The sequence below is a fragment of the Brachyhypopomus gauderio genome, chromosome 17 (genome assembly GCF_052324685.1).
Source record: "Brachyhypopomus gauderio isolate BG-103 chromosome 17, BGAUD_0.2, whole genome shotgun sequence".
Lineage (NCBI taxonomy): Eukaryota > Metazoa > Chordata > Actinopteri > Gymnotiformes > Hypopomidae > Brachyhypopomus > Brachyhypopomus gauderio.
This window is the reverse complement of record NC_135227.1, coordinates 21,153,187-21,171,426: the sequence shown is the minus strand read 5'-3', so window position 1 is coordinate 21,171,426 and position 18,240 is coordinate 21,153,187. Positions and strand designations below refer to the sequence as shown.

The 18,240-nt window shown below is 45.4% G+C and overlaps 1 protein-coding gene and 1 long non-coding RNA gene across 2 annotated transcripts in view; one reads left to right on the top strand and one right to left on the bottom strand.

Annotated features, from left to right (window-relative positions):
- Positions 1-695: 695 nt before the first annotated feature.
- On the bottom strand, positions 696-2,448 carry LOC143480868 (uncharacterized). The gene is made up of 3 exons (XR_013121904.1): positions 2,311-2,448; positions 1,905-1,971; positions 696-1,463 (listed from the first exon to the last, which is right to left on the bottom strand). It is a non-coding gene; the product is annotated as an uncharacterized LOC143480868 (long non-coding RNA).
- Positions 2,355-18,240, top strand: part of lck (LCK proto-oncogene, Src family tyrosine kinase) — a 22,854-nt gene continuing 6,968 nt past the window's right edge. The window contains 9 exon segments of the mRNA XM_076978725.1: positions 2,355-2,494; positions 7,133-7,236; positions 9,581-9,644; positions 9,888-9,978; positions 10,416-10,517; positions 12,301-12,404; positions 12,763-12,912; positions 13,170-13,322; positions 17,301-17,480. Of these exon segments, the coding sequence (XP_076834840.1) occupies positions 7,138-7,236; positions 9,581-9,644; positions 9,888-9,978; positions 10,416-10,517; positions 12,301-12,404; positions 12,763-12,912; positions 13,170-13,322; positions 17,301-17,480 (943 nt within the window). The 5' untranslated portion in view covers positions 2,355-2,494; positions 7,133-7,137.

The following is an 18,240-nucleotide window of genomic DNA, read 5'->3' as shown; positions in this document are numbered from 1 at the left end:
CTCAATCCTGGAGCTTCTGGGCCTTCCAGGAACCCCAAACCCACACAATGACCTCATCGTTTCTTTCCAGAACTCCCTGTTAACACCATAAGAACCCTGGGTGTAGATCAGAAACCTGGGTGTAGCTTCGTTGAAAGTGTATTCTGGGTGTAACTTTGGACAACCAGTTGTCCTTCTCAGCACATGTTTCATACATCACCAGATCCTGCAGATTTCTCCTCTGAATCATATAGAGAATATCACCCTTTCACACAGGACGTTAAGTGCTTGTGCAGTGTCTAGTCATCTCAAAGCTGGAACTACCTACATGTGGGTCTTCCTCTACGGGCCATCAGACCTCTACATCTGATCCAGAATGCTGCAGCACGACTGGTCTTCAATCTCCCCAACTTGATGATGACTATGGTCAAAGCCCGATCCGTACCACAAGCACTCTGAATCTCAAGTATGGCTGGGCTTGATACGCCATGATTAAAGTCTCGTAGAAGACACCCCTCCAGACTGTTCCAGCTCCAAGATGGTGGAACGATCTTCCAGCAGCTGTTCAGACTGCAGCGTCTCTTGCCGTCTTCAGACGCAGAATGAACACTCACCTGTTTGTTGAGTAGCTGACACGAACACCGCAGACAGCACGTCATGGAACAATGATGAGGCAGCGGACGCAAACGAGTCGTGTGACGTTTATTAAGGACAAATTCAAACCCAGAGTCACAGTCATTAACCAGGTCACATTGTTAATACAGATATCCATAGTAACACATGCAGACTGAACTACAACAAACGGAGAATCAAGTTAGACTAGAAATAAGCTTACAACAACAGGCAGGGATAACAAGGAATCAAATACAATGAATCCAGGAAGCAGAAAGATACAAAACTTACTTCTCACACTAACCAGATTCCAACAAACATTAACCAGCCCTGAACAAGACAAAGGACAGACCAACCCGGGACAAACCAGAAGCAGGTGGAGCAGATAATCACAGGGCGGAGTAACCGATAGTTAGGAGGGAACACATGGGAGAATAAAGCAGGAAGTGGCAGGGTAATGCTGGGCGGGGCTAAAGGGGACCAGAAGACAAGATTGACAGGAGGGGCAGAGCTGGGGGCGTGGCAGTAATGGTGTTGATTTCTGAAAGGACAGAACAAAGTTGCCCATTTAACTTTGCCAAAGAGCACTTTTTTTACATGGCCAAACCAGAGGCTTTCTGGAAGTCCATTTTCTGGGCAGATGAGTCCAAAATGTAGTTATTTGGCCACAATCACCGGCGCCATGTTTGGAGAAAAGTCAACACTGCATATAAAGAGAAGAACCTCCTCCCAACAGTGAAGCATGGTGGTGGAGATGTGAAGGTCTGGACCTGCTTTTCTGCCTTTGGTCCAGGACGACTCCATATTATCCAGGGAACTGACTAATTCCTCATCCTATCAAACAGTCTTGACCTGATTCTCCTGGCATCAGTCTGGGACAGAAATGGATTATGCAACAAGACAATGATCAGTGGACAAAAACCCCAAAAAGCAGATGAGAGAGACTCGTTTATGATTACAGAAGATGTTTGAAGAAATTAGTAAAAGCAAAATAGTTACTTTTGCAGATTTTCAGTTTTATAAGAGAAATTACTTTTGTTGAATAAATAATGAGAATATATATATTTTTCTGTGTCCATATTTGGAAGATCATTTTATAAGACTTTTTTAGGAAGAATGACCATGTTTGGGTGGTTCACAGACCTAAAAGCAGCACCGTATTCTCATTTCCACCGTCTACTACTGAGAAGGTTGTTCAGCTGTCTGGGTGGTTTTGCTGGTACGTTAGTTTGAGCTCACCAGTATCGTTGCCCATGGTAACGGGGCCTCCTGCTAACGCACAGCTCATCCACGCCAGCCGAAGTGGGACTAACCTGGTTTAGAAAGGTGTGTAACGTTTTCCAACCCGCAGCTGTGTTGAGTAGAAGACACCTGTGAGACCTGCTCAGTGCAAACACAACGACAGGAAACCCTTTAAGCTGTTATCCTTCCACAGCAGTAGTGTGTGTGTGTGTGTGTGTGTGTATGTGTGTGTGTGTGTTTGAGAGTGTGTGTGTGTGTGTGTGTGTGTGTGTGTGTGTGTGTGTTTGAGAGTGTGTGTGTGTGTGTGTGTGTGTGTGTGTGTGTGTGTGTGTGTGTGTGTGTGTGTGTGTGTGTGTGAGTGTGTGTGTGTGTGTGTGTGTGTGTGTGTTTGAGAGAGTGTGCAAGACAGAAAGCAAAGTGCTGAGTTTAGTGTTGGGTGGAGAATAGAGAGGATGTGATGTAGTTCGCGCTCCTCACCTCTGTGAAGCTGTGCGACGCTGTAGCAGCCCGTTCAGAATATCCTTCACTCGTTTTGTGACATATCAGACATATCAGAACTTTGATAACCCAGGAGCTGCTGATATGACCACGTTGCCCAGAGTTGTCCATCCGTGAGATCTGAGCCCTTCACGTGACACTGTCAGCGGCTGCACCAACACAGGTAGGTCTCACGTCAACTTAACGACGTTAAGGCTGAGCTTAATCAGAAAACTGTAAATTGTTCTATTGGTTACAAAGACGCCTTTTGAGCTGGACGGGTTTGTGAGACTCAGTTGGACAGTGGGGCAGAAATCCTGGCCTGAACCAGCCGCCATGGCCCAGTGTGCTACTACCACGCTCTGACATGTGCTGTTGGTTATGGGACACATTTCTATTAAATACAAGGAAATATTACTAGGAAAACAAATATTATGGCCTTTATAAATTGAAATAAAAAAGAAAACAGTAATACATTTTGAGTAATTCCCTCAACCAAAAAATTTGAACTTTAGAAATAGAATTTCTTATATTAAATTCAAATCTGTTTTTAGAATTTTAATAACCACATGGTTTTTATGTATGTAAACTTTACATTAATTTTACTTAATCATAAATAAGGCTGTTATTTACATTTAAATGTTGTACAAATGTACTTCTAAAATGTACAGGGTGTGAGTTTTGTCTGTCTGACGATACTGTAACAAAAAACCTTTAGGTCACAGAGAAACTCTAAAAACAAAGTGTACAAAACAGGTATCATTTATTAGGAAGCAAAATACTGTTGACCCCTGCCATGGTGGGTGATGGTACATGATGAAAACAAACACAAGATAATAAACAAAACGAGTAAAAGCCAATAAAGAATATTTCATGCTAAAAGACGGTGAATGTGACCTGGTTCTGCAGAAGCCAAAACAATCACTAAGACTGAAAATGCCACACCGTTACCAAGGAAACACCCTATACCCTCATTTCAAAAACCAATCACCTGTGCTTTTCCCTCACCTATTTTACTTATTACATTTAGATTTGTTCAGAAAAAGGAAATATTTTTATACTGCTCAATATAAACAAAACTCATCTGTTCGTGGACGAACACCCATTAACTACCAAGATGAAACACACACTACACACCTGTTTTGGTTTCCTGTGTGAGTCTGAAGTGTGTTAGGTGCTGTTTAAGTGTATAGGTGTTTAAGTGGTTGAGGTGTTGTTAAAGTGTATACGTGTTGTTTAAGTGTTTAGGTGCTGTTTAAGTGTTTACGTGTTGTTAAAGTGTTTACATGTTGTTAAAGTGTTTAGGTGTTGTTTAAGTGGTTGAGGTGTTGTTAAAGTGTATACGTGTTGTTTAAGTGTTTAGGTGCTGTTTAAGTGTTTACGTGTTGTTAAAGTGTTTACGTGTTGTTAAAGTGTTTACGTGTTGTTTAAGTGTATAAATGTTGTTTAAGTGTATAAGTGTTGTTAAAGTGTTTACATGTTGTTAAAGTGTTTAGGTGTTGTTTAAGTGGTTGAGGTGTTGTTAAAGTGTATACATGTTGTTTAAGTGTTTAGGTGCTGTTTAAGTGTTTTAGGTGTTTAGTGTTTTAGCCTGCACTGAACTCTTACCAAAGACTGAAGTGCCTAACAACAGAAGTTCACACATGCTGTTATTGAACTTTAGAGAGAAGTCCGACACATACGGGTCGGGTTTTTCCCGTAAGCTGAGCCTCTCACTTTCAGACCCTGGGCTAACATCACTTTACCGTGAGGGTGTAGTGTAGTAGTGTAGGGACCTGCCCAGACCCAGGTGAGGCACCCCAGGTGTGTGCAGTGTGCGGTCCTGCTCCTCCTGTTCTTGAGAAGCCCAACCGTGCACGCGTCTCCTGACATCTCACACTACTGCCCCTCACACTGGTACTGTGGTGTCAGCAGTTCAGTCGTCCATTTGTGTGATTAGTTCTTTGTCTGGTGTCCAGTGTAAACAAACCTTCATGTTCTTTCTACTGGAGTAGATACTCTGCTAGTGTTGAGTCTAGTGCTAGTGTTAGTGCTGGTGTCCAGTACTGAGAGGACAAGACAAAGGCCTGCACGTGAGGGAACAGGACATTAACACAGTGAAGGAACGGGACACTCACACAGTGAAGGAACGGGACACTCACACAGTGAAGGAACAAGACACTCAGTGAAGGAACGGGACACTCACACAGTGAAGGAACGGGACACTCACACAGTGAAGGAACGGGACACTCACACAGTGAAGGAACGGGACACTCACTCAGTGAAGGAACAAGACACTCAGTGAAGGAACGGGACACTCACACAGTGAAGGAACGGGACACTCACACAGTGAAGGAACGGGACACTCACACAGTGAAGGAACGGGACACTCACTCAGTGAAGGAACAAGACACTCAGTGAAGGAACGGGACACTCACACAGTGATGAGTTGCTTCTGACTGGCCCCAGCAGACCCAACACCTTCCTCCTGGTCTGTTAGGGGGATCTTTACTGTCCTTTCTGTCAAAAAGTGCCATTTTGGAATGTCAAGTGATTCCAAGTCATCTCTCCTAAACAGCGATGACACAGAAGGAACCTGTTGACATCAGTATAACCAGGAACAAACCAAACAAACACACTCCCAAGAAATGAGCATAGACTGAAGACTCACCTGTTTGTTGAGTTCTTACCAGAGCACTAACTCAGCTGATACCACTTGCCGTTGTTCTTTAAATTGTATGTCTGTCTATGGTTATTTGTGCTTCTTGGCAAATGTCTAACTTGCAAAACACTAGGTAATGACATTGACTCCTGTAGTTCAGTAGTAGTCTGACTCAATGGTATCTTGAATTCTGGCCTATCCGTACTATTTCCTAGGATGTATTCTGTGATGAGATGCAAAGCACTTTGTAAGTCACTCTGGATAAGAGCATCTGCTAAATGCCGTAAATGTAAATGTAAATGTAAATGTAAATGAAATGATCACTGAAGTTGTGTCAACTCTGACACATGACAAATCGGCAAATGTGTAGCAAAATATTTAACAATAGTACTGATAATAGTACTGAAACTGATAATATTAATAATATTGAAATAATGTCTCCCAAGATGATTTTATTGCCTTGAAGAAGTTCAGTCACAGATGTTTCTATCTGAGAATCTGTGGAAACTTGTGTTTCATTTTCCATCTCTGGTTTCGGGAGCTATGATCTTAGTCTCACCCATGTCCCTGGACACACTCGAGTTTAGCAGAGGTCAGAGTTTTCCTGACCTTACGGTGAAGTTTCTCACGGCTTCAGACTTCTCCGGCTAACACACATCCCAGCTGGCCTGACTGCTCAACTCAAGGCCAGGAATCTTAAGAGGAGGAGCACCATGTGGTCACGTTTACACCAGCAGAAATACGCCTCTACACAAACACAAATGAGGACATAAAATATGGGTGATATCAGAAACAACGGCAAATGAGGACACAAACACAGAGACTCTGATGTGCTCGGCACGTACACGGAAACGCTGGACTGAACCCACACTTCATTTATTCAATCGTCAGCCTCATTAAGAGCATCGTTGACATAGAGGATAGAGGATGTAGCCTAGAAGAGCCTCCACGCCCCTAGATACGCCTGCCACGCCCCTGGATACGCCTGCCACGCCCCTGGATACGCCTGCCACACCCTGTAGAAACAGCATTATGTGCTTAAGGCAATAAAGCGTCACCTTACTCACCATTTCACTATTTAAAAAGACAAAGACCAAAAGAATACGTGCAATGTGTCGACACCACATCCGTGTGTGGAACCTCACACACCAGCACAAACCTCACACACCAGCACAAACCTCACACACCAGCACGAACCTCACACACCAGCACAAACCTCACACACCAGCACAAACCTCACACACCAGCACGAACCTCACACACCAGCACAAACCTCACAACCCAGCACAAACTCACACACCAGCACAACCTCACACACCAGCACAAACCTCACACCTCACACACCAGCACGAACCTCACACACCAGCACAAACCTCACACACCAGCACGAACCTCACACACCAGCACAAACCTCACAACCCAGCACAACCTCACACACCAGCACAACCTCACACAGCAGCACAAACCTCACACCTCACACACCAGCATGAACCTCACACACCAGCACAAACCTCACACACCAGCACGAACCTCACACACCAGCACAAACCTCACAACCCAGCACAACCTCACACACCAGCACAACCTCACACAGCAGCACAAACCTCACACCTCACACACCAGCACGAACCTCACACACCAGCACAACCTCACACACCAGCACAAACCTCACACACCAGCACAACCCTCACACACCAGCACAACCTCACACACCAGCACAAACCTCACACACCAGCACGAACCTCACACACCAGCACAACCTCACACACCAGCACGAACCTCACACACCAGCACAACCCTCACACACCAGCACAAACCTCACACACAAGCACGAACCTCACACACCAGCACAAACCTCACACACCAGTACAACCTTCACACACCAGCACACGCTTCCCAAACAACAATGAACTCGGGACAAAGTCAGAACAGGCAGAATCTGAGAGAGATGCTGTTCATAAGAAATTAAATGACTGTGTCTTTTTTATAAACGCAATATTTAATGTAAAAAGCATTTTAAGAATGAAGAACAGTGAAGTAAAATGACAAAAGCTTTTAGTGATGTAGATTCTGTGAGTGTGTTCCTGGAAAGAAAGGAACAGGATGAATGAAACAGGAACTGCTTGTGTCTGAGACTGAAGTGTTTCATGACTCTTTGTGAGGGTTGTGTTGTCTTCACAGAGACCATGGGGAACTGTAGCTCCTATGATTCTGACGATGGCTTCTCCTTCCACCCTGATGATATCTGCGATCAATGCAACTGTCCAATTGCCCCTGGGAACAATGTAAGTCTGTGTGTGTGTGTGTGTGTGTTTGTGTGTGTGTATGCATGCTTTGTATTTTTGTGTGTGTGCGTGTGTGTGTATGCATGCATGTGTGTGTGTGTGTATGCATGCATGTGTGGGTGTGTGTGTGTTTGCGTGCGTGTGTGTATGCATGCGTGTGTGTGTATGCATGTGTGTGTGTGTGTGTACGTGTGTGTGTGTGTATGTATGCGTGTGTGTGTGTGTACGTGTGTGTACGTGTGTGTGTGTGTATGCATGTGTGTGTGTGTGTGTGTGTGTGTGTGTGTGTGTGTGTGTGTGTGTGTATGTGTGTGTGTGTATGTGTGTGTGTGTGTGTGTGTAAACAGGTGCTCTTGATAGTGTGTGTTCTGTTTTTGTCTTCCACTGATCTTAAACTCGAAGCTGTTCTCAAACAGGTGCTCAAGCAGCAGAAATGTTTCCTCTGTGGAAAATGAAGGACAGAATTTTTAATGACACTTTACATTAAGTGTTTACTTACTAACGTGAAGTAATGCATTAGTTACCATGAACAACACATGAAGTAACACATTAACAATAATTAACTAATGTTAAGTAAACACGTAACAGTTGCGACTCCTGGTTTGACTCTTTGTTGCTTGCACCTTTTTAGAGCTTTAGTGTTTTAGTTTGGAGCAACACTCACACTAAACATTACTAAACATTTATACTAAACATTACTAAACATTCATACTAAGAAGTAGCTGTGCCTGTCCAGTACACTTTTGCGGTCTGATTTAGTAGAGAAGTGCCGTCTGCAGGGAAACGGAAACGGGGCTAACACAGCAAGAAACACAAACACTACAGAGTCACAAATACAAACACTACAGTCACAAAACACAAACACTAGAGTCACAAACCAAACACTACACAGTCACAGACACTACAGAGTCACAAAACACAAACACTAGAGTCACAAACAAACACTTTAGATTCACAAGACACAAACACTACAGAGTTACAAATACAAACACTACTAAGAAGAAAAACAAACACTATAGTCACAAAAAAAACACTGCACAGTCACAAAACACAAACACAATTGCGTGGAACCCAAAGGACAGTATGAGTGTTTCTCTCTGATGTTATTTGGAGTTACACTTATCATTGTTTTGAAACAAAACTTATTCTTGTTCAGCGTTTGCTGTACGCATCAGCAGTGTTTTAGTTAAATGGCGTCTTTGACTCTAACCTACTGTACTGACTATGATGAGTAGATGACCACGTCACTTTTGATGAGAGTGTGCTAAATTATGTAAATGGATATGTAAATGGATATGTAAGCTGCCTTGACAACCTTTGTGACCCCTCCATTTGATTTTGCATTATGTTTACATGGAACATATTAAGTCTACATTTCAAACAGAAGAGGAATTCCAGAAAAGGCACCATAATTATTTATCTTGTGAATTTAAATGTATTTGCTGCCATTTCTGCATCTTGTCCCAGTATAAAATATCACCATGGCTATAATATATAATATATAATATAAAATATCACCATGGCTGTTTAAGAATGTGCGTCAACATCACGGGGGGAGCTGGACTGTGTCTGTAGCGGGTGGAGACATCACACCGGTGGAGACGTCACACCGTGTGAATGTCCTGCGAACATCCTTCATTTTAACTTCCAACTATTAAATGATAAATTAATAAATGATGATTTACTGCATGAGTGCAGGTGAGATAGTTGTAGGTTTAGGAACACAAACCACAGACAGCAGGCTGTGTGCTGAGCCCTCTGTGCATGTTTTTATTGTTGTGGTTGTTGCATTTGCATTTCTTAAGAGCTGCTGGAAAATCGTGCTCCTTTATGTTGAAGGAAATGACGGTGGTGCAATGTGGGTACAGTACCAGACTTCCAGAAACCCGTTAAGATCTGTTCCACTGATAAAGAATGAATTCAAAGTGAGGCTCCTTCAACCATCTTAGGAACGTTCACACCACCCTGTTGTGATATGAGCTCCACAGTCTCAGCTCAAGTATGGCAGATCGTTAATGCTCTGATTAAAACGATGAGAAGAGTAATGCTGATAACATCAGGGCACCTGCAGGCCATGGGAGACTGAGACTAGGACCAAACCCACACTGTGCAGGAATACAGCTGGTCATCCCTGAGTGTTAGTGTCTAATATCTGGCTTTCGTCTGCAGACCCAAAGCTTGGCGTGTGGTGTGTGATGTGTGCCTGACACGTGCCTGATCTTGTATGTGAAGCACCTTGTGATTTTGTGAAATAACCTTAACTCAACGCCAATTTTGACGTTTCTCTCTCTCTCTCTCTCTCTCTCTCTCTCATTATCTCTCATTATCTCTGGCTATTTTCCAGATAATTGATGCCAAGAGTCAAATAATTTCTAACTACACACCTCCTCCAACCTCGCCCCTGCCTGGTGAGACACATCTCTCTCTCTCTCTCTCTGGTGGACGTGTTCTATATTTTTGGGTATTTGTCACACTTGGATGAAGTCAGTCTGTCACCGATTTAAATCTTGGCCATTCACAAAGACGGCACATTAATGAGGTCTCAGAGGTCCTCCCGTATTTGCTGTGTAATTCCTGTAACTGGTGTCATTCCGTTGCTGTAGACCTTTCAGCATTCGCTATATGGTCAGGAAGTGTGTAAACTCTTTCAGACATGCTGGTGGTTGCCATGTACAGCTACAAACCAAGCCACAGCGACGACCTGGGCTTCGAGAAAGGCGAGAAGATGAAGATTCTGGCGGAGTACGATCTCTTTACACTCGGAAACTCTCGGCTGCTTGGAACGGATGATGAGTGGAGAACAAATCTCCCGTTAACTTCCCCCGTTTGTCTTACGCAGCATCACCGTCACCATCATATCAATCTCCACGCAACGTTTTAAAGGAACATTACAACCATTACAAATGTTTAACTTCCAATAGACAGAGAAGAGGTGCAGTCCAAACATCACCCTCTCATTAACGCTGAATACAGCACCCCCATTTTCACACTGGTTTCACTGCACCCCCATCTTGGAAAGGCATAATCGCAAAAACCTTTTGAAACCTTTTTTTTTTTTACATTTCACATTAGTATTTCCTTCCTCCATGAAGTCTCTTTCAGTTCCAGGTGGTGTAGATATGATGTGTTGTGTTTGTGTGCTGCTATGAAGTGACTGTGGACTGTGGTCTCCCACTCAGAGATGACCCAGAGTGGTACATGGCCGAGTCCCTCCTGACCGGACAGAGGGGCTACATCCCACGCAACTTTGTAGCCAAACCCAACAGCATGGAGACAGAATCGTGAGTGATTACCTACACACACACGCGCATGTGCACATGCACACACACACACACATACGCATGTACGTATGCATATGCACACACACAAACACACACACACACACATACGCATGTACGCATGCATATGCACACACACACACACGCGCATGTGCACAGGCACACACACACACACACATACACATGTACGTATGCATATGCACACACACAAACACACACACGCATGTGCACATGCACACACATACACACACACACACACACACACATACGCATACGCATGTACGTATGCATATGCACACACACAAACACACAGATAGAAGCGTGCACGCTCATAAACACGGACACACGCACACACACACACACACACACAGAAGCGTGCATGCTCATAAACACAGACACTCTCTTACACACACACACACACACACACACACACACACACACACACACACACACACATGAAGTAATGAAGTAACATGTAGCAGCCACTCTGAAAGCAGCCGATACTCAGAAACATCAGTGCATGACAGAAGTGTGTGGAGGGACGCTAGCTAGGATTACCCTACCCAGACAAACCACACCCACCCCATAAACACCACGCCCACCCCATAAACACCACACCCACCCCATAAAGACCCCACCCACCCCATAACCCCATAAAGACCCCCACCCACACCGTAAAGAGAAAATTAGATGACATATTTAAATGCAAAAAGTTCCAAGTTTGCGGCCACGTTTCTGAAGAATGTCACGCACAGGCAAAGCACATGAAACACGCAACACACAAACATGTAATACACACAAGACACACAAGACCTGCACAACACGCACAGTTAAATGTTCAGTTAAATCCTGAGGATTCTAGACAGGCATGAGTATTTCAACATTTTAGCCAATTTGCTGATCTTTCTGGAAGAAAAACAGGACCACAGAACCCAAACATCTACCAGTTCAGTACTATAACAAACAGCAGTCAGGACCCTGATAACCTCTTTATCTGATCATCTGATTCTGGAGAACAACAATAGAATGTATTTATCACATTTATGCTCCTCAATTTACTCATAATTCTATCAAATTTGCGAAATCTATTTATTTTTCAATACAATTAAAACATTTGTAATTTAAAATGTCTCTAAAACACTTTGATTAAATGCAACATTTAAGAATTCACTATGAGCAAGTACGTTTTCCAATGACACGTGTGGCTTTTAGAAGGTTTCTAAGAGTTCTCCCTTTCTACCAACTCCAGACATTCATTGAGGTATCGAGGGCAGCTGAAGGTCTGAAGGTCTCCTGCTACATGTCACATCTGCAGAATACATCAGTGTCAGGCAGAATGTTCTATAGTTTTTGAATATTTTAAATCAGTGTTAATATCTCCTATGCCACAACTGTGAGACTGAGATCACCTTCAGACGTCTGAGGAAAGTGTTTGAGATGTTTAGATAAACTGAATCTTGTGAAGTAGGTTCTGTCAGGTTCTACATCAACTACATTAACTAAAAATGAGATGTGAAATGCTTGTAATTGCAGGCAAATTTTGATGCTTTGTAAAATATTTTTTAAATTCTCAACTTCAAACAGGGAAATTACATTAATGTAAGAATGTAATATTATTAAGAAGAGATCCAAGACTCGAGGTTCAGATCTATATGATATAACTTCTCCAGCGAGGACACACGTCCCGCTGCCTCCTGAGGTGTGAAGCGTGTGGACTGACAGGGGGTCTGTGGGACCAGCATGGCCACGTGCTCCTGTCTGAGGACTTTTGTGATCTTCCCTCCAGGTGGTTTTTTAAGAACCTCTCCAGGAACGACGCCATGAGGCTGCTCCTGGCTCCAGGCAACACTCAAGGTTCCTTCCTCATCCGGGAGAGTGAGACCACACCAGGTGAGTGAGGTCGAGGTGAAGGGACCCTAGGTGGCGGTCCTGGGGGGGGGGGGGCGGGTCAGTACCCCTCTCTCAATATCCTTGCCCCCCCCATCCCCATGGCCCCTAAATGAGGCACTGTGTGAAACACATCATTTTGTGAATGGTGATAAAGTGGCAGCAGTATTGGCAACTTAGCAATTTTGTCTCCATTTTTAGCGAATTAAGCTAAACTTTTCGGATCAGACAGGAACACTCTCCCTATAAGTTATCATATCTCTCTTGTTTCATGTTATAGGCTACATATCTTTTTGTGTTCAATCACAAGTCAGAAAATGTAGTCACAGTGATTAATAACGATTTAACTGCTGTTTCGTAGGCAGTTTCTCTCTGTCTGTACGAGATCTGGATCAAAATCAGGGTGATGTCATCAAGCACTACAGAATCCGCAACATAGACGCTGGAGGCTTCTACATCACCTCCAAGATCTCCTTCACCAACCTGTCTGAGCTGGTCAAACATTACTCACGTATGTTCCAACCCCAAGTCATTACATCACCAGCCCGGTAATGTGGACTGTGGGCTTTGTTCTTTTTTTGTTTCCAGAACATTAAAGGAGTGTTCGACTTCTCGATAGGTTAATGATGCATTCTGGGTGTAAACTGCTTCCTTTCTGATTAATAACAGTTGTCCACAGCTCAGATTTCCCTCACTCTCTTTTCTCCCTGTCTCTCTGTCTCTCCCTGTCTCTCCCTGTCTCTCCACACGTGTCCTCTCCCTCTGCAGGAGACGCTGATGGTCTGTGCACGCGTCTGTTGAAGCCGTGCCAGACGCGGGTGCCCCAAAAGCCCTGGTGGCAGGACGAGTGGGAGGTTGCGCGTGAGTCCCTCAAGCTGGAGCGCAGACTGGGACAGGGCCAGTTTGGGGAGGTGTGGATGGGTGAGCGTTCCTCCACCTACACCTACACCTGCACTAAACCACAACACTCCTGCCCCTTCACACCTTATCATGACCCTCAACACGACCCTTACCATGACCCTCAACACGACCCTTACCCTGACCCTCAACCGTGAACTTACTGTGACCCTTACCATGACCCTCAACACGACCCTTACCGTGACCCTCAACACGACCCTTACCCTGACCCTCAACCGTGAACTTACTGTGACCCTTACCATGACCCTCAACACGACCCTTACCGTGACCCTCAACACGACCCTTACCCTGACCCTCAACATGACCCTTACCCGTGACCTTACCGTGACCCTTACCGTGACCCTCAACACGACCTTTACTCTCCCACAGTGAAGGTGAAGGACCCCATTCAGCCGAGTTTAGCAGCTTTTAAACATTTCTCAGTCCAGAATGTTTTGCTTCTACGTTTTACTCCATCCTGTCTGGAATGTTCTGGAACAACATCTGGTGTGAGCGCTTTAGTAGCAGATCATGTCTAGCAGCTCCACCCTAATCAGGGTGGATGCCATGTGGAGGGGGACACGTGGCGTCTCCTGGTTTGGATGTAGCTTCGCCAAAGCCTGTGAAGTCCTGAAAACAGTCGAGTGTGACGGGTGCAGGCAGTGAGACACGTTAGGACTTTATTCTCCAAATGAAAAGACAATAAAGTAATAAATACATAAAAAACAGAAGGGAAATGCCAGAAGGGACACAGCGACAGGACCCAGCAGAGCGGTGGGACACAGCAGCAGGACACAGCAGAGCGGCGGGACACAGCAGCAGGACATAACAGAGCAGCGGGCCACAGCAGCAGGACACAGCAGAGCGGCGGGCCACAGCAGAGCGACGGGACACAACAACAGGACCCAGCAGAGCGGCGGGACACAGCAGCAGGACACAGCAGAGCGGCGGGACACAACGACAGGACACAGCAGAGCGTGAATTACTCAGGCAGCTAGATCACAGCAGCGAGGGAAACGCTGCACAGCGCTGGACGAGCGTTCCTGTCGTCTTAAACAAGACGGAGAATCAGAAGGTGACGTGTGAAGGTGATCGGGGCAGGTGCAGCACCGTGACGGGGCAGACGTCCAACTCACAAACCTCCCGCTACACCCGTGTCCCAGCATGCAGCAGTGCTCTGCTCTGACGGGTCAGACGCTGCTGTGTTCTTGTGTGGGAGAGCGTTCGTCTTGGTTATCTGTGGCGTTCACTGACTGTGGTGTGAGTCAGAATGGAAGTGAATGAGTCAGAGCTGTGTTAATCCTCTCACCCAACACTGATGCTGCATCACCACCAGCTCAGACAAGAGGAGACACATCCGGAACCAGGAGGGTATTTCCAAGAAGCACGATGAGTCAATCCCGCCTGTTTGGAGAGTTTCTTTGTCCCCTTTGAATTATAATATCTGACCAGCTGGGAAATCTGGCTGATTAGTGAAGTTCACTGAACACTTCACACTGAACACGAACACAACCACAACACAGGAGCCGATTAAAAAGGTTCTGACCCAGTGTGCTCATGGCTGCCATGGGGAGACTCTGGAGGTTCTGAAGGGAACCCAGAAAGTTTAGTATGTTGTACAGTATAGTGTACAGTGTAATATGTGTAATGGAGAAGCTGATCTGAGCATATCTGCATATGAATATGCTAATGAAGGAATGAACATGGGGCCCAAGTTATGGCTGGACGTGATTTGATTGGCTGAGAGGATTCAGCCATGACCTCATCTATTCAGACTTTCCAGTTCTGTGTTCAGCATCATGGTGAATGTTCCTAGAACATGTAGACCATTACCTGCATGTAATACATCCCTGACTAGATCACCTGCGTGTAATACATCCCTGACTAGATCACCTGCGTGTAATACATCCCTGACTAGATCACCTGCGTGTAATACAGCCCTGACCAGATCACCTGCGTGTAATACAGCCCTGACCAGATCACCTGCGTGTAATACAGCCCTGACCAGATCACCTGTGTGTAATACAGCCATGACCAGATCACCTGTGTGTAATACAGTCCTGACCAGATCACGTGTGTAATACAGCCCTGACCAGATCACATGTGTATAATACAGCCCTGACCAGATCACATGCGTGTAATACAGCCCTGACTAGATCACCTGCGTGTAATACAGCCCTGACCAGATCACCTGCGTGTAATACAGCCCTGACCAGATCACATGTGTGTAATACAGCCCTGACCAGATCACCTGCGTGTAATACAGCCCTGACCAGATCACATGTGTGTAATACAGCCCTGACCAGATCACATGTGTGTAATACAGCCCTGACCAGATCACATGTGTGTAATACAGCCCTGACCAGATCACACGTGTATAATACAGCCCTGACCAGATCACACGTGTATAATACAGCCCTGACCAGATCACACGTGTATAATACAGCCCTGACCAGATCACATGTGTATAATACAGCCCTGACCAGATCACATGTGTGTAATACAGCCCTGACCAGATCACGTGTATAATACAGCCCTGACCAGATCACATGTGTATAATACAGCCCTGACCAGATCACATGTGTGTAATACAGCCCTGACCAGATCACGTGTATAATACAGCCCTGACCAGATCACATGTGTATAATACAGCCCTGACCAGATCACCTGCGTGTAATACAGCCCTGACCAGATCACATGTGTGTAATACAGCCCTGACCAGATCACACATGTATAATACAGCCCTGACCAGATCACACGTGTATAATACAGCCCTGACCAGATCACACGTGTATAATACAGCCCTGACCAGATCACATGTGTATAATACAGCCCTGACCAGATCACGTGTATAATACAGCCCTGACCAGATCACATGTGTATAATACAGCCCTGACCAGATCACCTGCGTGTAATACAGCCCTGACCAGATCACATGTGTGTAATACAGCCCTGACCAGATCACACGTGTATAATACAGCCCTGACCAGATCACACGTGTATAATACAGCCCTGACCAGATCACACGTGTGTAATACAGCCCTGACCAGATCACATGTGTGTAATACAGCCCTGACCAGATCACGTGTATAATACAGCCCTGACCAGATCACATGTGTATAATGCAGCCCTGACCAGATCACATGTGTGTAATACAGCCCTGACCAGATCACATGTGTATAATACAGCCCTGACCAGATCACATGTGTATAATACAGCCCTGACCAGATCACATGTGTATAATACAGCCCTGACCAGATCACCTGCGTGTAATACAGCCCTGACCAGATCACGTGTATAATACAGCCCTGACCAGGCCCTACCGGGTCATTTTGTCCTTTCTCCCGGGCCTCTCTGGTGGGTGGTTCCACACAGGATGCTTCCAGTGTGATGGAAACATGAATCCTGACGCAGTCCCTGTGTTCCCTCTGTGAGGGGTGTGGGGTGAGGGGTGTGGGGTGAGGGGTGTGGGGTGTGGGGTGTGGGGTGAGGGGTGTGGGGTGTGGGGTGAGGGGTGAGGGGTGTGGGGTGAGGGGTGAGGGGTGTGGGGTGAGGGGTGTGGGGTGAGGGGTGAGGGGTGAGGGGTGTGGGGTGTGGGGTGTGGGGTGAGGGGTGAGGGGTGGGTGAGGGGGGGAACACCTTCTGTCGGAGCTAAATGTAGCCCACCCCAGTATTTGTGTAGATATGATATATAAGAATATACATGATATTGTACATTTATGAAAAAACCACTTTCATTGTTAGGTAATAAGAAAGTTTGCATCAGTCACACCAAGTTTTCACTGTAAGAGCTTTGAATTAACTCCCGTCAGATAAACGGACCCAGACACAGAGCTGACATTAGTAGGAACTGAACAGCACCAGAACGCTGCAGTAACTCACCTCTCCTCTCTTCTCCTCTCCTCTCTTCTCCTCTCCTCTCTTCTCCTCTCCTCTCTTCTCCTCTCCTCTCCTCTCTCCTCCTCTCCTTTCTTCTCCTCCTCTCCTCTGTCTGCTGAGCAGGACTGTACAACAACAGCCGGCGGGTGGCCATTAAGACCCTGAAGCCGGGCACCATGTCCATTGGGGCCTTCCTAGCTGAGGCCAACCTGATGAAGAACCTTCAACACCCACGACTCGTACGGCTCTTCGCCGTGGTAACACAGGAGCCAATTAACATCATCACAGAGTACATGGAAAATGGTGAGAAGAGGGAGAGAGAGAGAGATTCAGAATGAGTGAGAGAATAGAGAGGACAGAGAGAGAGAGAGACAGGGAGAATATAGTTAATTAGGTGTGTGTGTGTGTGATTTAGGTTTGCCTACTACAGTCATTACTAATTCTGATTATTGTAGTGTTTCAGAGCAAATTCAGAGAGCAGGGAGTATGAAACACACACACACACACACACACACACACACACACACACACACACACACACACACACACACACACACACACACACACACACACACACACACGGATGACTGTACTCAGTCTAGTCCTGGCATGGTGAAGCAGGCTGCTTCTGTCTTATTTAAGCCCATGTCATGTCTTATTGGTGTGGAAGTCGGGAAATTCCAGATGGCATTATCAGAACAGTCTGACATTTATCAGGGATTATGCTCAACCGTGTAAGCTATATTTCCTGTTAATGACTGCGGTGTGTGTGTGTGTGTGTGTTCCACACGCCACCCCACTGACTTCCTGCCAAAATGAAAGCACCTCATACTAAGAACACACACACACACACACACACACACACACACACCACCTTGATTCTGGTGCTCGGATTTCACTCACTTTGCTCTTTCTAAGTGGTCTTCTCTAAAAAAAAAAAAAAAAAACAGAAACCTTCAAAGCCCACATGCCTTTACCTAGATAGGACATCTCTGAAAATAAACTACAGTGACGACCATTGATACCACATAACAGCACAGCAGACACGTGACAAACAGACTAC